This window comes from Canis lupus, chromosome 6 (genome assembly GCF_003254725.2).
Source record: "Canis lupus dingo isolate Sandy chromosome 6, ASM325472v2, whole genome shotgun sequence".
NCBI lineage: Eukaryota > Metazoa > Chordata > Mammalia > Carnivora > Canidae > Canis > Canis lupus.
Window position 1 is genome coordinate 62,155,403 of NC_064248.1, and position 22,756 is coordinate 62,178,158.

The window sequence follows — 22,756 nt, forward strand, 5'->3', positions numbered from 1 at the left end:
CATTCCTATGTTTCTGGCTGTTAAAATGATCTCATATATGATTTTGGCAAAAGGCCATTTCACAAAGTGGTTAGGAGAGCTGCAAAGTGATGTCTGGTGCAGAGGCAGGAGACAGAAGTGATAGGCACAATCCTATAATGAAGGAGCTGGGCTTGTCCCCCTACTCCAGTAGGTGCAAAAGGGTGGGTGGGTGGAGGAGGAGGTTGAGGAACTGGATAGGAATTCAGCGACATATAACTCCATATAACCTCCGCCTCCCTTTCCTTGTCCTTGTCCTATCTCCATCCTTGTACACAATGCCGTGCTCTATACTCCAACAACCCCAAGTTCCCTCCTTTAGGACCACTCAAGCCTCACTTTTCCTTCAAAACTACCATTCAACAATACCACCACAACCTCCAATATCTTCATGAAAACTACCATCCCACAGTGTTGAGTGTTGAACTTAGGTAAATGATTAGCTGTGATGCTATCAAGGAGCTTTACTGGTTCAACGATTTTCCCTCCAATGACTGTTAAAAAACACACAGATTACAAGAACAAATTTAGGGAAATGACAAAAGTTCTAAAATCTTACAGTCTTTCCTTCTGGTGTCTGATCTGTAGTCCCAGAACCTTTCCTCTACATAAATGGAAATTCACACGGTTTTACTCTTAGGATCAACATTCCCTCTTGGTGCTCCCATTTCACAAATCTTGTCTTTAGCAAAAACCACATGGATTCCTTCTATCATTTAACCCTTTCCCCAGTGTAAATATGTGATCTGGCCTGAAAATCCAATTAGGCTTTCTTTGACTCCATGGGCAACAAGAACCTCCAAGTAACTCCAAAAGAGAAGACTATCCAAAAAAAAAAAAAGAGAGAGAGAGAGAGAGAGAGAAGACTATCCATATGATTCCTCTGGAAGCTTCTTCCTTGCAACCTATATAAGAAGATTTTACTAAATTCTCCAATTGACTTCAGTGCTCCTTCCAGCACTACTTAATCCCTGGTGCCCCAACTAGGTCTCGAAATTATCTCCCTCTCTCGCTCTGCTCACCTATTAAAAATCCCCATTCCTTGACCAACTTGCAAATGAATTATAATATACTTAAAATGCCCAGCATTGAGGAGATAATACAAAGCAGCCTACAGCTGAGAAGCCATTTCTCTGAAGTCTCCTTTATGCAGCAAGAAAAATACATCTCCTATGAAGTCTCCTTACAGGTGAGAAAATACCTCACAGACATGATGTGAAGATCAGGTGAAAGTGCCTAAGGCCCAGTATGTGATAATAATAACCTAGAAAAGTAACTGAAACAGATAAATGTGTGGGTTTTGTTTTTTGCATTTTGGGGCATATTTTTTAGGCCTATTCCTGGGGATTGAACTTTTGGCTCAGTCTTTAAATCCCTAAATATGTTCTCTTAAAGAAGAATCCAGCAGGATTCTGGAAATGGGAAACTGGCTGTTACTGATGGCGCTGAAAGAATAAAAGTTAATTCCCTTTTTTCCTGTCTGAAACCTTTCAGGACTCCCTGTAACAACAGCCACCTTATAATGGAGTTTATTTCAATAACTACTGGCTTATTTGCATGCACGATTCCATTGAATCTTCACAGGAACGCCAAGTTGTGGAATTCCATCCTGTCTAGTGTACAGGCGAAGAATGAAGCCTAGATGCGTGGCATCAAGTGTTTTTGTTTGTTTGTTTGTTGTTTGTTTTCTTTCTTTCAAGTGTTTCTTCCATTGTCATACAGGAGTGACGGGGCCCAGGGGCAGCGCTGGTGGCGCAGCGGTTTAGCGCCGCCTGCAGCCCAGGGCGTGACCCCGGGGTTTCGGGATCGAGTCCCCGTCGGGCTCCCTGCATGGAGCCTGCTTCTCCCTCTGCCTGTGTCTCTGCTCCTCTCTCTGTGTCTCATAAATAAATAATAAATAAATAAAACCTTTAAAAAAGAGAGAAAAAAGAGTAACGGTGCCTAGAGACCTGGCGAGGTCCTCCGAGGCCCGCGCGGTCAGAGCCCTGCTGCCCGCCCCTCCCTCCCTCTCTACCGAGGAGCGTGGCCGCGCACGGGTTGGGGGCGGGGAAAGCGGGCGGACACCGCCCCCCCGGGGGATGGGTAGAGCGAAGCCCCGCCCCGGAAGTGGCTCTCAGTGGGCGTGGCCTCACGCCGATTCTCTCGGAGCCTCTGGGCCCGACTGCTGCAGGGCCGTAAAGGGCTCTCCGAGTCGTAAAGTGGCGAGGCGCGGCAGCGTTGCTCTACGACTACTTGGAACGAGAGCGGCAGGCCGGCGTTCGCAGCTTGGCGATTTTCGGCGCCGCACGTGGGTGACCGTCGGTGTTCGGGCCCGGAATTCGTTCCTTTTGGCGTGGACAAGCCACACTGAAGGACAGAGTGGCCGCGGAGACCGGCGGGTCGTGGGCTGATGGATATTGCTGTTGAAGATGAGGGGACTTTGGGAGGAGGTCTGCAGAGTGGAGCTGAGGGGGCGCGGCTGAGGCTGGCGTCCGACCGGGAGAGAGTCGGGGGCACCGCAGTGACGGAAGTTGGCAGCGTGGGAGCGGGGAACGGACTGGCAGGAGTGGAGAAGGCGGAGGACGGGGAAAGGAGTGGCCAGAAGGCCGAGGAGATGCGAGTGGACCTAACGGTTGTGAAGCAAGAAGTTCTGGATTGGTCGGAAATGGAAGAAGGCCGGTGGGTAAAGCAGGAGGCGGAGGACGCGCCTGAGGTGAAGGAGGAGAAACCAGGCGTATCGGAGGTGAAGCAGGAGATGGATGGGAGTTTTGAGGTGAAAGAAGAGAAGGGGAGTGAGGCAGAGGTAAAAGAAGAGAAAGTGAAGGTGAAGGAAGAGGTGATGGACTGGCTAGATGTGAAGGAAGAGAAGAAAGGTAATTTGGAGATAAAAGAGGAAGCCTTTGTTACTCAGAACATAAAAAAGGAGGAAATGATGGATGAAGTGAATGTAAAGGAAGAGAAGTATCTCCCAAAGGAAGAAGTGATGGATGATGCGAAGGTGAAAGAGGAGCCTCGGGTAAATCCCCCAGCGGGTTTCAAACGGAAACTGGCCATGTCCAGGTAGGACAGGGAGAGATTCATTGGGAAAATAGAGGTGTGGAGTCCTCTGTTGTCTGGGATGAAGGAAATCGAGCAGCCGGGTGTCAAATAATGAACAATAAATGCCATCTTGGGTCTCTGGAGCCAACGTGTTGGTGGTGGAGGTGGGGGGGGGAGGGGAGGGTTTTGTCAGAGAACAACACATTCAGTGAAAATAGGTCAGGCGGTAAGTGGCCAGTGCACAATGGCCAAGTCAGAAAATTCTGGAGACTAGAAAACTCTTGGACCAGATTCTGGTTTGACTTAATATGCTCTTGACTCAGTATTCTTTAAAAGAGGATAGGCATAAAGAAAAGTCTGCTAAACTAACAGGGATACCGTGGATCGTTAAAATCAGAAATGCACTTGAACTCCCCCAGCTGTCTACTTCCTCTGTGGATACTGTGAATGTTCATTGCTTTATAGTTAATCTCCTTTACTTTGTGATCATGTGACAGCATAGGAAATAGAAGAGTGGTCACATTCTTGGGACTCTTCCTGTCTAGAACAGACTGGGCCAAAAAGAAATGGCTGTAGTTTGGTTGTCAGTCCTAAGCTCCTAGAAGAGCAATTGGAGACAGATGATGGGTAAGAGAACTTCCAGATTATTTTAGTGCTCATTTCAGGTTGGGTGTGGAGATGAGAAGAGAGGCCGCTGATACTATGTATTTAACCTGGTCTCCTACTTTTTTGTGGTGTGTGTGCCTTTAAGGTATTTGAATTCACGGATTGGACCTCTGGTTATGTGCGCACGTGTGCACACGTACAAACACAATCATTAACGGACTGCCAGGAATCACAAGTTAAAATAGTAGTGAGCAATCTCATTCTGTGATCGCAATAGCAAAAGAAGTCAAAAGCGAGATTTAAAACTTATTACATGTTTTCTTGGATTATGTAGTACTAACAATATTGTAAATGTCGTTTGGAGACAGTTTCCTAGAACAGAATTTTCTAAGGATGTTTGACAACTATCAAGTATTTTATCAGAGTTACTTGCATATACCTTATTCACTGACTACATGTCTTTAAATTGTTAGTGATGAGTAATTGACTCAGCGTTAAAGATTATAGATAAAAGAGTAGAATTAATATTTGATAATTTATTTCCTTGTGGGCTTTTGTAGGTGTGAAACTTGTGGTACAGAAGAAGCCAAGTACAAATGTCCACGTTGTATGCGATATTCCTGCAGGTATATATGTAATTTCCTACCTTACTACCCATGTCTGTACCCATCGTACCTCAGTATAAAAGTACCTCCTCTTTGTCTCTTCAGTTTGCCCTGTGTGAAGAAACACAAAGCAGAACTGACATGTAATGGAGTTCGAGATAAGACTGCATATGTTTCCATACAACAGTTTACTGAAATGAATCTCCTAAGTGGTAAGTCATCTTAGGGATAGCGGATTGATCTTCCTGGCCACTGGAATATGTCATTTATTTTTCTATTTTGAAATTTTTAGATTATCGGTTTTTGGAAGATGTGGCAAGAACAGCAGACCACATTTCTAGAGATGCTTTTTTAAAAAGACCAATAAGCAATAAACACGTAAGTATTTATTTTTTCCATCACTTCCAGTTAAAATTCTTTTTATCAGTTAGATTCATTTTTTTTTTTTTTTCACCGAATATGTGGTGAGCAGCTACTGTGATCCAGAGCTATTCCAGTTACTAGGGTACATCAGTGACCAAAACAAATTTCTTCTCATGGAGCCTGTATTGTGTGGGGAAAGACAGGAGATGAGTAGAGGAACAAAGATAATTTCAGATAGAGTTTAGTGCATGTGGGAAATAAAGCAAGCACAGGAGATTAAAGAAAATTAAAATGGTGTTTTTTGGGAGGAGATTATGAGTATCTTCAATACAGTAGTCAGGAGAAGTTTCTCTGAGAGATGACATTTAAGCAATGATCTGAATGAGAGGCAGCCATGTGAACCTTTGGAGGAAGACTGTTCTAGGTAGTGACAAAAACAGAAGTAAAGACTGTGTTAAGAGTAAGGTTGGTGTGTTTGAGGATTAAAATGGGGACATGGTGACTGAAGCATAATTGCGTAAAGAGAAGAATATTCAACATGAGGTTAGAGAAACTGGTGAGGACTCCTAACGTATTCTGAGTGAAAATGGAAGCCATGAGAGGGTTTTGAGCACATTTGCTTTTTGAAAGATCACTCTTGCTGCTGTCTGAAAAATGAGCTTTAGTGAGCAAGAGTGGAAGATTGAAAGGGAGGATAGTTAAAAAGCTTTTGCTGTGGTTCAGGTGAAAAATGATGGTGGCTTGGATAATGCTGTTAAATTATTGGAAAGTGTTTGGATTCTAATTTTGAAGGAAGAACTAACAGGACTTGCTATTTTATTTATTTATTTATTTAGAATTTTTAATTTATTTATTCATGAGAGACAGAAACACACACACAGAGAGAGAGAGAGAGAGAGGCAGAGACACAGGCAGAGGGAGAAGCAGGCTCCATGCAGGGAGCCCAATGTGGGATTTGATCCCAGGACTCCAGGATCATGCCCTGGGCCGAAGGCAGGCACTAAACCGCTGGGCCACCTGGGCGTCCTGGCTATTTTATTTACTTACTTACTTACTTATTTATTTATTGTTATTATTTTTAATAAATTTATTTTTTATTGGCATTCAATTTGCAAACATACAGAATAACACCCAGTGCTCATCCCGTCAAGTGCCCCCCCCTCAGTGCCCGCCACCCAGTCACCCCCAACCCCCGCCCACCTCCCCTTCCACCACCCCTAGTTCGTTTCCCAGAGTTAGGAGTCTTTCATGTTCTGTCTCCCTTTCTGATATTTCCCACTTATTTAATAGACTTAATTTTCATACTCTTTCATCCCTTTTGCATTCCGTAAACAGTATGCAAAATTAAAACTTAACATATTGGAAATATTTTGCAACTGCTATTCTAGAAATTCTTTAAGAGTGTTTTAAATCATGTCATGAAATTATGTGCCTTTTTCAAAGACCATTTTAGCATTGGAGTTGCAGAATTTTAGCACTTAATTTTAACACCTTATTTTATTGTTATTACTGGTACCAACTTGACATTTCACATATCTGAAAGAAAGATTACCATGCATGTTTTTCTGAAACTTAATTAAGGATAACTAAGCATAATTACAATTCTGCTTAAAAGATAAATTTTTAATTTTTTTGTTTTTATCATGAAGTATTTCATGCATATTAAAAAAGCATAAAATATAAAGAACATTGTTTAATGAATAATCATAAAGTGAACCAATCCATGTAACTACCACTTAGGTTCGGAAAAAGAACATTATCATCTTCTCAAAAATTTCTGCCTTGTGCCATTCCCTGATCATTCTTCTGAATGGTTTCTAGTTTAGGACCCGTGTCATTTATTTATCCATTCTTTGGTTCATGGACTCGAGTTTTCTGTAATAACAACAACAAAACCTTAAAGTATTGCAGTGAGTACTTTTGTTTATGAATTGTGGTTTTTGTCCACACATGTTTTTTCTAGTATTTATACCTAGCAATGGAATTACTCTGTTGTGGGATATGCACATCTTCAACTTTACTAGATATAACCAAAATATTTTCTGAAGTAGTCACACTAGTTTAGATTCCCAATATTGTGTGTACCTGTTGTCACATCTTCTCCAAACTTGATTTGGTCAGAGTTTTAAAATTTTTATCAGTTTGGGGGGATCCCCGGATGATTCATCAGTTTAGCGCTGCCTTCCGCCCAGGACGTGATCCTGGAGACCCGGGATCGAGTCCCTCATCAGGCTCCCTGCATGGAGCCTGCTTCTCCCTCTGCCTGTGTCTCTGCCTTTCTCTCTCTCTCTCTGTCTCTCATGAATAAATAAATAAAATCTTAAAAAATAAAAATTTTTGTCCGTTTGATGGCTTTGTAGTTATATTGGGGTTTTTAATTTGCAGTTCTCTGATTTCTAATAAGATTGAACATCTTTCAAATATTTTATTGGCCATTTGGATTTCATTTTGTAGAAAGTTTGTCTCCTGCTCATCTTTTTACTGGTCAACTTCCTTTTTCTTACTGGTTTGTAGGAATTCTTATATTTCTTAAATGCCTGTTGGTAGTTGATTGTGTTATAAATAGCTTCTTCCATTCTGTGGCTTGTTTTTCACTCTCTGTAGTGTCTTTAATGAATAGATGTTCTTAATTTTAATGTAGTCAAATTTATCATATGTTTCCATTATAATCAGTAGTTTATATGTTTATAAAAAAATTCTTTCCTACTTTGAAGTTATGAAGCTATTCTCTCATAATTATTTTCTAAAAGCTTTATAGTGTTGCATCTCACATTTATATCTGTAAACTACCTGAGATTAATTTTTGTATATCAAATGAAGCAGAGATCCCATTTAATTTTAATCAATGGATGCACTTTCTTAGCTCCAAAGTTCATCCTTTCTTTACTGCTCTACAGGACTGCCTTTGTAATATATCAGGCATCCATATATTCTTGGGTCAGTTTCTATTCTATTCTGTTGGTCTACTTGTCTATCCACACCAATACTAAACACTCTCTATTGTAGTTTTTTATACTGCAACTCACTGTCTCCTAGACTAATTCCTCTGACTTTGTTCATTTTCTGGAGTATGGCTATATTCTAGTGTGGATATGGCTCTTTGTAATTCTATACAAATATGAGGAATCAGCCTGTTGATTCTACAATCCCGTTTCCCCACCTGGGAATTTTAATTGGGGTTGCATTTATTTTATAGAGTAAATTAGGTGATTGGACTTCTTTACAGCTTTAAATCTTGAAATCTCTGCATTTATTTACTATCTTTGGTATCTCTATAATTTTCTCAGCAGAGATCATATACATTTTTTGTTAGATTTATTCCTAGGCACTTTATTTTTTCATGCTTTTTTTAAATAGCTTTTCTTTTTTTAATGTTTTTGCTGTTATTTAGTAATGAGATTTTTGTTATTTATTTTATGGTATTCTAATTCTGCATTTTACAGAATTAAAATCTACACCTGTGCTTTATCTATAGATTCCTTGAGATTTTCTCTATTAACAATTTGTCACAATTTGTTTTTATCTTTCTATCCTTATTCTTTTTTTCTTATTGGAATAGTTAGGACTTACCATCCAGGGTTAGTACCATTGATGATAGTAGATATTTATGTTGTAAGTCTCAAGTCCTCCCCTAGCTCTCATTTGCTTGATGGAGTCACATGACTCAATATCCAGTTGTACTCATGGCTAAAATTTATTAGTGAAAGAATACAGAGCAAAATTAGCAAAAAGAAAAGGAGCATAGCCTATAGGAATCCAGTTGCAAGCTTCCACAAATCCTCTCCATTTGGAGTTACACAGTATGCAGTTAATTCCTCCTGCGATAACAAATGTGAAGTATTGTCTGCTAGACAAGCTCGTTAAAAATTCACTACCCAGGGTTTTTTTGGGGGACTGATCACAGAAGCACCCTCTGTCCAGCAAGTGCCAAATTCCAGACTCCCAGAAGGAAAGCAAATAAAACCATATGGTTTATACAAACAATTCAGGCACAGTGGACCACACTTAACTGTTTTAGGAAAAGTCAGTTTAGGAAACCATTTACCAGTTATTCAAATTTCCAGGCACTTGCCAAGAGACAACTTTGCAATCAAAACCACCCAAAGATAACAGTCTCAGGCCTGCTACATTAACTCATCTGTACATCTTTGTTTTATAACTCTGGTCATGGAAGAAAAACTTCCAAGACTGCACCATGATGTTTGCTCTTAAATTTCTTTAAGATTTAATTTGATACCTAGATTATGAAAATTCTAGTCCTAGTTTGCTCTCAGATTTTATCATGAATGGTGGTTATATTTTATTAAATGCTTTTTCTGTATTTGATTTTTCATTTTTGTTCTTTTAATCTATAATTTTCTAGTATGAAAAATCTTTTTAATTGGTTTTCTAATTTAAGCTTAACTTGCATGTGTGTTATTATCATATCATGCTTTTTCTACTCTGTGGAATTCATTTGAATTATATGTGTGTGTCCACCTTCTCCATGCATTCATTTTGTATTTCTCTCTATGAGTGAGATTAACCTTTAATTTTCATTTTTAGTATTCTCAGTTTTCCTTTTTTTTTTTAATTCTTTTTTTTTCTCAGTTTTCCATATCATTATGACTCTAGTTTCATAAAATTATTTGGGAATGTTCCCATTTTATTCTTGGATGCATTCACTAATGTTGGAATTACTTCCTCCTTAAGAGTTAGGTAAAAATTTTACCTAACTCACTAATGTTGGAATTACTTCCTCCTTGGTAAAAGTTTTACCTAACTCCCAAGTTGTTAAGAAACTAGTATGGGGGGATCCCTGGTGGCTCAGCGGTTTAGCACCTGCCTTTGGCCCAGGGCATGATGCTGGAGTCCCGGGATCAAGTCCCACATCGGGCTCCATGCATGGAGCCTGCTTCCTCCTCTGCCTGTGTCTCTGTCTCTCATCTCTCATAAATAAATAAAATAAAATCTTTAAAAAAAAAAAAAAAAAAGAAAGAAACTAGTATGGGCTTAGAATTTGGGCTACTAAGGTATAGTCTTTACTTTTTGTGGGATTCTGCAGGTTTTCTGTGTCTTCTTGAGTTACTATTTCTAGATTACATTTTTCTAAGAGTTTGTCCATTGGACCTAAATTTTTAAATTTATTGGCATAAAGTTCTACATAAACCTCTTCTTTAGATCTCTCTGGGAGTTGTAGTGATTTTATTTGTGATATTTGTGATATTGGTTATTTGTGCTTTTTTTCCCCTAGATTAGTTGCTGTTATGTGTTTTTTCTAATTTGTTATTGTATCCTATCCCCTTGACTTTTGTTGTATCTTTCTTTTTTAGTTTAGTTTAATTGCAGTGTGGTCAGAGAACATACTCTTAAGTTCATTCCTCTAAAATACATCAGTACTTGTATTTGTGGCCCAGTATATATGGTCAAGTTTTGTAATGGTCTCTGCTTGAAAATAAGAATATTCTGCAGTTGCTGAATATAGTACTCTGTATACCCTTTTTAGGTCAGGTTTATTAACTATGTTGTTTAAATTGTTTATAATGTTACTGTTTGCGTGTATTTCTTCTATAAGTTTCAAAGAGAAGTATGTTAACATTCCCCAGTAGATAAAATCAAACAGACCTGTTTGTTTCCCTTGTGGGAGTTTGTTTTGCTTTATATGTTTTAAGGCTAAATTATTAAATGCATACCTCAGGAAATACTTCTCGTTGGTGTATTTAACCTTTGCCATTATGAGCTGACCCTCCTTGTCTCTGGCTTTTTGTGTACTTTGACTAATAATAATAAAGCTGTATCAATTATTTGCATGGTCTGTTTTTTACTTATTTAAGGCCTTTCTGTATCCTTATGTTGTAGATAGCTGGCTTTCAGTTTTTCTTCCATCTTACAATCTGTAACTTTTAACTAAATCATTAAGTTCATTTATATTTTATAAAATTACCTGTACGTTTGACTTTAAATTGTCACATCATTTTTGCTATTCGTCCCAATTTTTTTCTTCTTGCCTTTGGGCTGTTTTTTTTTTTTTTTTTTTTAATCATTTGAATTTTTCTCTTTATCGTTTATAAGTTATACACCCTTTTTCTATCCTTTCATTGGCTAAGCTAGATAATACAACATGCATGCTTAATTTACCATTATTTAAAGTTAAGTACCACCTGAACTTTGTGCCTAGACAATGCAAACAACCTTAGAACAGGAGTTGGCAAACTTTTTCTGTAAAGGGTCAAATAGTTAGTATTTTTTCCAGACCATATGGTTTCTGTCACAACTATTCAACTCTGCTGTTGTATCAAGAAAGCAGTCATAAACAATATATAAACAAAAATGGGTGGGGCTACATTCCAAAAGAATTTATTTATAAAGATAAGTGGCAGGGAGATAACAGTTTACCAGCAGTTACCTTAAATTCCATTTAACCCTATACCGATTATTGTTTTCAGTTCTTTAAATTGGCTTTTAAAAAAAATCTCCATACAGTAATTATTGTTTTTTTTTCAGTCACTCTTTGAATTTATCTTTTTTTTTTTTTTTTTTTTTAAGATTTTACTTATTTATTTGAGAGAAAGTGTGTGTGCACAAGCAGGGGGAAGAGCAGGGAAAGAGGGAGAGGCAAAAGCAGACTCCCTTTTGAGTGTGGAGCCCAGCACCAGGCTAGATCCAAGACCCCAAAATCATGAGCCAAAGTCAGACACAACCAGCTGAGCCACCCAGGTGCCCTTTGAGTTTATATTTCTACTTTCTTTTTTTTTTTTAATTATTTTTTATTGGTGCTCAATTTGCCAACATACAGAATAACACCCAGTGCTCATCCCGTCAAGTGCCCCCCTCAGTGCCCGTCACCCATTCACCCTCCCCCCCCCTCCACCACCCCTAGTTCGTTTCCCAGAGTTAGGAGTCTTTATGTTCTGTCTCCCTTTCTGATATTTCCCACACATTTCTTCTCCCTTCCCTTATATTCCCTTTCACTATTATTTATATTCCCCAAATGAATGAGAACATATAATGTTTGTCCTTCTCCGATTGACTTACTTCACTCAGCATAATACCCTCCAGTTCCATCCACGTTGAAGCAAATGGTGGGTATTTGTCATTTCTAATGGCTGAGTAATATTCCATTGTATACATAAACCGCATCTTTATCCATTCATCTTTTGATGGACACCGAGGCTCTACTTTCTTTGCTCTAATTCCATTACCATCTTAAATCTTACAATTGAGAGATTACTTTTCTCCTGCTTCAAGCACATCCTTTACAATTTCCTTTAGAAAAGATTTGCTGGTTGCCACCGTCTCTTTGTTTTTTGTTTTTGTTCTTTTCTATTTATTTGCCATTCTTCACTCTGAAATGATTTTTCTCAATGTAATTCTGGGTTTAGAATTTGAGTTTCAGCGTCTTACAGTTTCCATTGTTGTTGCAGTCATCTGCAACAGTTGGCTTTGAAATCATTTTTAATCTGGCTGCATTTTTTTTGCTATTTTTGCATTTTTTTTTAATCTTTGGTGTTCTGTATTTGTGCTATACTACGAAGATGCAAATTTCTTTTTATTCATCGTAACTTGAAAATTGTCAGATTTGTTGACTCTGGCATATCTTCCATCAGTTCTTGGAAATTTTCAGCCCATTTCTATTAAAAGATTCCCCTGCCTTACTTCTTCTCTCTTCTAAAACTACTGTTAACTCTGAGTTAAGTCTTCTCCCCATATCTTACCTATCCTTTAACGTCTCTGATTTTTTTTTTTAATCTTTTTTGTCTCTGTAATGTGTTCTGGAAATGTCCTGGTTTTATTTAGTTCTTTGAAAAATTTACTGAGTCAGTTTTTATAGTTTCTGTTCACTGTAAATATTTTCAAGCTGTTAGGTTTTCAAATTTTGCAGAGTTGTCCTGTGTATGATCATTTTAGTGTTTGAATATATGGGGAATTCTCAGCTACCTCTTTTTTCTCTTTTGATTCCTGTTCACTGGCATTTGTTTTCTTGTATTATTTAAGCTTTTTTATGTTTTATTGAGTACTACTTTTTTTCTTAAATTATTTGTGAGAACTTTTTGAAGAGTGGGATGCAGGCCTTCTTTTACTCTGCCAGGGAATATTGCAATCTGGACTTATCTTAAACCAACTTGAAAGTTTAAGATTCCCTTGACTGTACAAGCAAGGCAAATCATATTAAATCTCAGCAAGAACTGGCCCATGGCCACAGCTTCTTTTATATATATATATTTATATTTATTCATAGAGACACAGAGAGAGAGAGAGAGAGAGAGGCAGAGACACAGGCAGAGGGAGAAGCAGGCTCCATGCAGGGAACCCAACATGGGGCTTGATCCTGGGTTTCGGGGATCACGCCCTGGACTGAAGGTGGGCACGTTTAAACCACTGAGCCACCTGGGCTACCCATGGCCACAGCTTCTAATGAATTGTTTTTCCCTTTTCCCCTCTGTTACAGTCATTCCAATATAAATTTCCTCACATGCTCTGGGGGCAGGGTTTATCTCTGATTCACCCTTATCTTATTATTATTAGGCATATTCTGTGACTGAGATTCATTTGAGGAGGGGTTTCTAGGGGTCTTAAGTCTGACCTTGTTGCTGAGATGGCTGTTGAAAGGGAAAGCCTATATTTGCCAGAATTTGCAAAAGTGGCTTCATTGCTTTGCTTACCTTTCCGAATTTTCACTTCTCATTAAAGATTGGCCTCTATTTTCCTGTTTTTTTTTTTTTTTTCTTCCCAGCTCTTCAATGCTTTTAAGGTGATGTTTACATATATTTTATTACATATATGTTTTTCCCCTACTACCTGGCATTGTTAGATGTTTTCAGTGGGAGGGTTGGTCCTTATAATCATTGCTATTACTAAAACTAAAATCCCGTAAGTTATAAAATTGGTTGTAATTTCTTAAATTATTTCCCTTCTTAACAAGTGATAACGTACTCATCCTTTCCTTTGGCTTATGATATAATTGTCTGACTCTTTGCATTGCAAATTCTAGACTCTCATTCACTTAACCAAAACCTTGCATTTATACTTTGCTATTTCAGTGATCAGAGAAGTCTTGATGATATTACTTGCTTCACTACTGTCTGGAGTTGACTAGTTTATCTCAACCAACCCAGATAGATGGTCAGTGGAGAAACAGATCAGATTATTCACATAGCCCATTTTGTATAGTCTGCAACAATGGCTACTCTAATTTGGGCCTTGTACTAAGTAATGCCGGTTCCTCCCCTGAGTGAACTACCTATCTTGTAATTAAAGCAGGCATTTATACAGCTAAGTATGGCATAAACTCTTTAGTAAAAGGAAAGGAACTGTACAGGTATCCCCTATGAATTGCCAAGTGTCCTATATTTTTAAAAATCCCATTAAATCCTCCCTTGGCTTAGAGCATATGGCTAAAAAGACAGGCTATAGAATTAGACATACCTGAGTTTGAATACAGGCTGTGTCTCAGAAATAGCTGCATAATGTTGGCATCTCATTAACTTTCATTCCTATATTGGGTGTAGTAATAGTATCTATCTGATAATATTGTGAGGATTAGGAGAAATGTTGCTGTTTAGTACAGTTTGTGAAATGTAGGTACTCAATAAATCTTAACTATTATATTTCCAAATATTGTTTTACTCACTTCTGAAATGTAAGCCATTTTAAAATTAATTTGTCTTATTTTTGGTTGTTAGATGTACTTTATGAAAAATCGTGCCAGAAAACAAGGTATTAACTTAAAACTTCTACCTAATGGATTCACCAAGAGGAAAGAAAATTCAACATTTTTTGATAAGAAGTAAGTTTCTAACTTCATTCTTAGTATATTGGGTATTCTGATTTGATCAAGAACATCTTTTAAGGTTTGGTTTGCTATAAAGCATTGTTACCCACAGTATAGTTTGTGAACTTTTTGTTATTGGTCTATGATAATTGCACAAATTGAAAATAAGCATTTAGAAACTTATACCAATTTTATGTCATGTGACTAATAAAATTTTCAGCTTATTTGGTAAGTGTGTATATATGTGTATATCTGAGACCTAAGAAACCATGGAAGTATTTCAAAGCTTACAGCTTTGACTGGAGCAGTTTGGCTTTTGTAATAATTTCTTTGGGGTTCCAATAAGATTTCACTTGAAAACCAGTGTTGAGAAAGAGGGAAGCTTAGAAAACATTTACTCTGTAGTAAATCTGTGAGTACAGATAATAAAGATTAGTCTGCTCCTTTCTGTGAGTGCTAGGTCTGAAAGGTTCCATTAATACCGAAGAGAACAGGATCCCAAAATACTGTAAGTAGCCTACTAAATGATTAGATGATACTTTTCAAATGTCAGGATTGTTGATTTAGAGTAAAAAATCCTGAGTTATCCTTCAACCTTTAGTAACTGCAAGGCCTTGAGCAGATGACTTTCTCTGGGCCTCATCTATAGGATGTAAGGGTTGTAGTAGATAACTAAGATACTTTTATCATTTCATAAACTGAAAAGGCAGAACCATCAGAATTATTATTCTAATAAACTTTCCACCTTTTCAGAAAATGTTATATTAGAAGGTGGTGTTATCCATTTGTTTTATGTTTCATGACAAATATTTGTAAAAGTGGTTTTCCTTTTTCCTGGGTAGCTTCCAGAAATAAAGTAAAATTTTTCATTTATCATATATGAGATGATTCCATTGTGCATTTTGAAACTGACAGATTTAAAAATAGACATAATGTATTTGACATTTAAGATAATGGTTTATGTCTTCTCAAATATAAAATATATTCCTGTGTTATGAAGGAAACCATTCACATTGATTGTCATCAAAGCTTAGTTGTTAGTGTTAGAAAGTATACACCCTCAAATGTAAAATTTTGGGGTCTCTAGGTAGATGAATGTATATGGGAAGGTTTTTTTTCCAAAAATAAACAGTATATTTCTTGGGTTTAGAACCCAAATTTATACTTGGTTATTTTGGAACACTGAGATCTCTGAAGTAGCAAATTGGACTCTTTGCATTATGCCTTTTGCTTATGAATTTAGAGTTATTTGGAGTTGGGTTTTTTAATAATTTTTTAGTGTTTTCACATGAGGAGATTAGCAACATAGTTCATAATAGGCTTTAGAGTCCATTTCTTAGCTATTTTCACATCCATAAAATGGAGCTAATAATAGTATTGTATAGAATTGTGACCTTTAATATAATAGTTTACCTAACCACTAACTGGAGTTAGGAAGAAATCAGTGTATATAGCAACTGTGAAAATAATATATCCTCATCATAAAAAAATTTAAAGGAAAAAATAGCACCTGTAATTCCATTATATAGAGATGACCACTGATAACACTGCATGTTTGCTTCTTTTTTTTTTTTTTTTTAAAGATTTTATTTATTTATTCATGAGAGGGAGGAGGGGCAGACACAGGCAGAGGGAGAAGCAGGCTCCATGCAGGGAGCCTGACATGGGACTTGATCCCAAGACTCCTGGGCCGAAGGCCGTGCTAAACCGCTGAGCCACCCTGGGCTGCCCTTCATGTTTGCTTCTAATGATGTTTTCTTCTTTTTTCCATTAGTAAAATAAAACATAATATTAAATACCTAAGAGTATATACAAAGTTACATGACTTTTTTTCAAGTTATATGTTTCTAATTTTTTATGAATAAAAGAATACTTTTTTGCAACCAGGAACTTTTTTCTTGTTAATGCAAATCTGCCTTATTTCGAAGTAGTATATTCTAGCTATGCCTGCTATTCTTTAATTATTCCCATATTCATGAACATTTAGCTTATTTCTAGTTTTTAATTATTAGAAATAATGTCATAATAAACATCACATTAAATGATTCTTCCAAAAAAATTAAAAATTAAAAATAAATAAATAAATAATTCTTCCATAAAATTTTTTGTGTGCTTACATGACTTTCTGTACAGTCTCTAGAATGTAGAATTACTGGATCAGAGACTACATGCATTTAAAATTTTCAGAAAAACTCCACAAATTGTCCTCCACGAAAAAGTTCCACATTATATCTTCATCAGAAAAGTATGAGAGTGCCTATTATAGTTATACTTGCACTTTAATTGAATATAATTAAACTTTTGTGTATCTCGTTATTGGAAAGAATGAGCTCTTGAATTTTTTCTTGTAAGATATGCCTGTTTATAGCTCATCTTATTCTATCCCATACATAGGGAATCTTTTCACCAGCCTGTTTATCCTTTAATTTGGTCTTACAGTCATTTTTGATGCATTTTAAATAGTTGTAAAAAATTCTCTACAACATAGAGATAGTAAGGTGGAGTAGTTTAAGAGCACAAACTGGAGCCAGGATCCCTGTGTTCAAATTTATGATCAGCCTCTTCCTAGCTATGTGATACTAAGCTAAACCACCTAACTTGTTTTTGCCTCAGTTTCCTCATCTGCAAAGTGTGAGGTGTAATAATAAACTGGGACTAAACCAGTTTTCATTTCCATTTGTAGTATATGAGAATACCTGTTTAAACATCTCACTATTAGTGAGTTTTTTCTTTAAAAAAATGATGCTATAAAAAAAAGGTGGTGGGATCCCTGGGTGGCGCAGCGGTTTGGCGCCTGCCTTTGGCCCAAGGCGCGATCCTGGAGACCCGGGATCGAATCCCACATCGGGCTCCCGGTGCGTGGAGCCTGCTTCTCCCTCGGCCTGTGTCTCTGCCTCTCTCTCTCTCTCTCTGTGACTATCATAAATAAATAAAAATTGAAAAAAAAAATATTTAAAAAAAAAAAAAAGGTGGTAACTTGAAAGGTTGAAATGACAGTTTTTAAAATTTGCTTTTTATTTAATTTCTACTGAGGTATGTAATATTTGACTACATGTTTCAGAGTGACACCTTAAAAGTTAAAAGTGTGAAGTTTGACTTAATCTAATCTGTAAGATCTTTCATTCATAGGAGCATTTCAGGGGTCAGTTCAGTGAAAAAAATAATTCAAAGTTCTACGTAACTAATTTTTTCCATTTGTTTGTTGTTAAATTGCCCATTATTACTTTTAAATGAAAATGGTTTTGCTCCTAACTGAATTTAAAATGTCTGTATTTAGATGTTAGATTAATAAAGCACTAAGGTGAGTTCTCAGTTAGATGAAAGCCATACTGAATATTGAGAATATTGATAATCAGCTTGGAAATGTCTTTAGTATGTCCCAATATTTTGTTCATTCTTGTTCAGCATTTTCATCAGTGATTTAGTTCATGATTTCTCATCTTGGCCCTTTTGACATTTTGAGCAAGACAATTCTTTTTGTGGGGGGGTTATTAGCATTTTAGAATGTTTAGTAGCATCCCTTGCCTCTGCCCGCTAGATGTTAGTAACACAGGCAGACACACACCCCTACCCACCCATCTCTCTTATGGCAACAAGAAATGTCTCCAGACATTATCAGATGTTCCCTGGAGTAGGGGCAGAAGGGAGAGACAAAATCACCCCATTTGAGAATCATTGATTTAGATTAATGCAGAAAACATACTTCTTGAATTTTATAGTAAAATCAGGATTGCAAAAATTTTGATTGCTAAAAGATGGTATATATAAGTAGCAAGATAAATATATAAGGTTCTGTACTTGCGGGGAACAAAATTTAGAAGTACCTTCTTCAGGATACTCATGTTTTCTTAACCATTCATATGAAAAATGACTAGGTTTTAATGATTTTAAGTGTTATTTTATGATTTAGTGTAATTAGATGTGTTGTTATTTAAGATGATTGCTGAAAAGAGGGAAGAGAGGGATACTAAATCTTTTCAAACGATTATTTTCACTTCCCATGCCCCACTATTCTGTTTCTAAAAGGCTCATTTTCAGTACTTTTTTCCTACTTTCAAAAATGATTACTGCTTTGAGTCAGATAAATTTGAATTTGAATATTACCTCTGTCATTTAGTACATACTAGGTGACCTTTGGCAAGATCAAATTTACTATTTGAGAGGATTAAATGAAATTATACCTATAGTAGTACCTGGCACTTAGTAAATAATATACAATGACAATTCAGGGTCTGCTTCTCTTACCTGAAATCCTTGGAGATCTGGTAAATTTACTGTATTCACCTTTGGGAGGTCTGGAGCAGCATTATATAATCAAACAATACTATGTCTACAGTGAAACCTGCAAATGTGTACATTAAAATGGGTAAATAATGATTGTGAACGGGCTCAGGCAGGTTTTGCTGGCAAAGGTTTAATGAAAAAACTTTCAATTTCAGGTATTTGGGGATTTTCTAACTTCACATGAGATTTCGGTCCTTTGTACTAAGATGATTGTTATAACTGCCTTGGTGTTAAATTGGTCATTTGCTTTTTTAAGCAGCTTGAGCTAAAATATAGTCAAAAACCCAAATTGAACTTGTTTAAAATTAAATGTTCGAATGGTAATTTTTTAATAGAGTGAAGAATTCTTTATGCTGTTTTTGTAACTTTTCTGTGAAATCTGAAATTATTTCAAAATACAAAGCTTAAAAACATCTATATATATAAATACTCTCATGTGAAGTGTGACTAATGCTGTGCCTGAGTTACCTCTGTAGAACTATCAGTAGGTTATACAGCAGGTGCAATAGCTACTTTAGAAACATAGGTCCATTATAAATCCAGGCATCCTTCATGGCAGGAGATTTTGACTGGTATGGGTGTGAATCGAGTAAATCTCATATGTAAAACTGTGTGATGTGTAAATTTTTCTAAGAATAAGAAGTGTAATTTTCATTTTATAGTCAAAGTTGGGTATAACACATTTTTTTGTGAGGTCAAAAATGCATTTAATAGTGAGACACCTGGTGGCTTGCTCAGTTAAGTGTGTGACTCCTGATTTTGGCTCAGGTCACTATCTCAAGGTCATGAGATTGAGCTGTGTGTTGGGCTCCATGCTGGGCTGGAGCCTACATAAGATTCTCTCTCTTCTCCCCTCCCCCCCTTCACTCATGTTCTTTCTTTATAAAAAATAAAATAAAAAAATTTTAAATGGGGCAGCCTGGGTGGCTCAGTGGTTTAGTGCTGCCTTCAGCACAGAGCATGATCCTAGAGACCTGAGATCGGGTCCCACATTGGGCTCCCTGCATGGAGCCTGCTTCTCCCTCTGCCTGTGTCTCTGCCTCTCTCTCTCTCTCTCTCTCTCTCTCTCATGAGTAAATAATTAAAAAAAAATTTTAAAAAAGAAAATGGACATTAGTGGTCATTTTAGAAGGCAATTTGGTAATATTTCTCAAAATGTTATATATGCATACTCAAGTAATTTAGCCTATGAATGTATTCATACAGTTTACAGAGATACAGTATATCTATTCCAGCATTGTTTTTTAGTAGTGTAAAAAGTGGCAACAACCTCAAGTGTTCATTAGTATGGGACCAAGTTAAATTGATAGTATCTTTGCAAGGTGGAATTCTAGGTAGCCATTAAACAAAAACAATTAAGCTGTAGAATTATCATGAAATAACATCAGTATGTTCAATGAAAGGAGAAACCGAGTTTAAACAGTTGTCTGAAAGATAGGAAGCTCGCTTTTCCTATTGGTACAAAATTTTCATGCAATGAAATGCACAAATCAAAAAAGTACACTTGTTGACAAATACATATGTAGGCATACCTTTTTCTGTCACACTTCATTTTATTGTCCTTTGCTTTTATTAAGCACAAATATTGTGCTTTTTTCACAATTTGGAGGTTTGTGGCAGCCTTACATCAAGCAAATCTTTTGGTGCCATTTTTGTTTGCTTCATGTCTCTATGTCACCTTTTGGTAATTGTTGCAATATTTCAAACTTTTTCATTATTATATTTCTTACAGTAATCTATGATTGATCTTTGATGTTACTACTATAATTGTTTTGGGGTGCCACGAAAGGCACTCATATAAAATAGTGAATTTAATTGATAAAAGTGTGGATTCTGACTGTTCCACCAACTGGCCATTCCCTATCTTTCTCCTTCTCTTCAGGTCTCCTATTCCCTGTAATACAACAAAATTGCAATTAAGCCAATTAATAACCCCTACAGTGACCTTCTAAGTGTTCAAGTGGACAAAAGAGCTGATGGAGCTAGACAGTAGATGAATGTTGTTTTCATGCCTTTCACCACAACATCCATTCTGCAGCCCATGGGGTCAGGGAGTCATTTTGACCTTCAAGTCTTACTATTTAATACATTTCGTAAGTCTGTAGCTGCCAAAAATAGTGATTCCTCTGATGGACTTGGGCAGAGTCAGTCCATTGAAAACCTGGAAAAGGATTCACCATTCTAGATGCCATGAAGAACATTTGTGATTCATGGGGAAAGTCAGAATATCAACATTCACAGGAATGTTTTAGAAAAAGTAAATCCAGCCCTCATAGAGGATGTTGAGGGGTTTAAGACATTTGTGGGGGAAGTAACTACAGATGTGCTGGAAGCAGCAAGAGAACCAGAAGTAGCAGTGGAGCCTGAACAATTGGTAATTGGTAATGGGCTGCAATCTCAGTAAAACTTTACCGGATGAGGAGCTGCTTCTTATGGATGAACAAAAATAGTGGTTTCCTGAGATGGAATCTACTCCTGGTGTGGATGCTGGAAAACTGTTGAAATGACAACAAAAGAGTTAGTATGTTATCTAAACTTAGTTGATAAAGCAGTGGTAGGGTTTGAGATGACTGACCTAATTTTGAAGGAAATTTTATGGTTAAGTGCTATTAAACAGTATCACATGCTACAGAGAAATCATGTGTGAATCAGTTGGTGAAACAAACTTGATTGTTACCTTATTTTTAAAAATTGCCACCCTGTCAGTCAGCAGCCCTCAGTACTGAGGCAGGACCTTCCCCTAGCAAAAACATTATGACTCACTAAAAGCTCAGATGATGGTTAGCATTTTTTTTGCAATATTTTTAAATTAAGGTATGTACATATTTTTTAAACATCTTTTTTTTTTTTTAAGATTTTATCTATTTATTCATGAGAGACACAGAGAGAGAGAGGCAGAGACACCGGCAGAGGGAGAAGCAGGCTCCATACAGGGAGCCTGATGTGGGACTCGATCCTGGGTCTCCAGGATCAGGCCCTGGGCTGAAGGCGGCGCTAAACCGCTGAGCCACCTGGGCTGCCCTGTACGTTTTTTTTTAGACATGATACTATTGCACACTTAACAGACTGCAGTATAGTGTAAAAATAACTTTTTACACACTGGGAAACTAAAAAATTAATTTCACTGGCTTTGTTGCAATATTTACTTTCATTATAGTGTTCTACCTATGATTATCTCCAAGGTATGCCTACATCTGTATAACATAGTCCCTATGAATATATAGAATATTACCATCACCCCAGAAAGGTCTTTCCTTATTTGCTCCTCTCTTCCCCGGTGACACCCTGTTGTATATTTTTCCCTTGGTGATGAGTTTTGCCTTATTTAAAATTCCACATATGGAATCCTATAAGCTTAGCCTTGCTTTTGAATGATAAGTTTAGCTGAATATGAAATATCATGACATTTTATTTCAGTATTCCATTCAGTTATTTATTCCCTTATCTTATTTTTTTACCACTTTTGGGAACACTTTTTTAAATTATTATTTTTTTTTAATATTTATTTATTTATTCATGAAAGACACACACAGAGAGAGGCAGAGACACAGCAGAGGGAGAAGCAGGCTCCATGCAGGGAGCCCGACATGGGACTCGATCCCGGGTCTCCAGGATCATGCCCTGGGCCAAAGGCAGGCGCTAAACTGCTAAGCTACCCAAGGATCCCTTAAATTATTTTTTAATTGAGGTATAATTGACATATATAACATTAGTTTCAAGTGTACAACATAATGATTCAATATTTATATACATTGTGAAATGATTATCACAGGTCTAGTTAACATACATCACCTCACATAGTTAAGAAAGAAGAGGAAATTTTTTTCTGTAATGAGAACTTTTGAGGTCTACAGTCTTAACCACTTTCAGATAAGTAATACAATATTTTTAACTGTAGTTACCATGCTGTACCTTATATCCCTGTGACTTATTTATTATATAGGACATTTGTACCTTTTGAGAACACTCTTTTATATAGTCTTTTTTTTTTTTCATTCATTTGCTTTTCAGGTATTCACTTTTGTCTTTGAAGTTCTCTAGTTGCAGTATAAGGGCCTTTGATTTTTCAAATTTATCTTCCTTGGGATTTGTGCTTTCAGAATATGGTAGT

At 36.8% G+C, this 22,756-nt stretch overlaps 1 protein-coding gene across 8 annotated transcripts in view; it reads left to right on the forward strand.

Annotated features, from left to right (window-relative positions):
• The first annotated feature begins 2,140 nt into the window (after positions 1–2,140).
• Positions 2,141–22,756, forward strand: part of ZNHIT6 (zinc finger HIT-type containing 6) — an 84,959-nt gene continuing 64,343 nt past the window's right edge. For all 8 annotated transcript variants that reach the window (XR_004816347.2, XR_007411540.1, XR_004816345.2 and 5 more), the window contains exons 1-5: positions 2,141–3,057; positions 4,203–4,268; positions 4,353–4,459; positions 4,540–4,625; positions 14,273–14,376. Coding sequence is in view for 3 of the 8 variants with exons in the window: in XM_035717187.2 (XP_035573080.2) it covers positions 2,408–3,057; positions 4,203–4,268; positions 4,353–4,459; positions 4,540–4,625; positions 14,273–14,376 (1,013 nt within the window). In the remaining 5 variants the exon portion in view is untranslated. The remainder of the gene's footprint in view (positions 3,058–4,202; positions 4,269–4,352; positions 4,460–4,539; positions 4,626–14,272; positions 14,377–22,756) is intronic.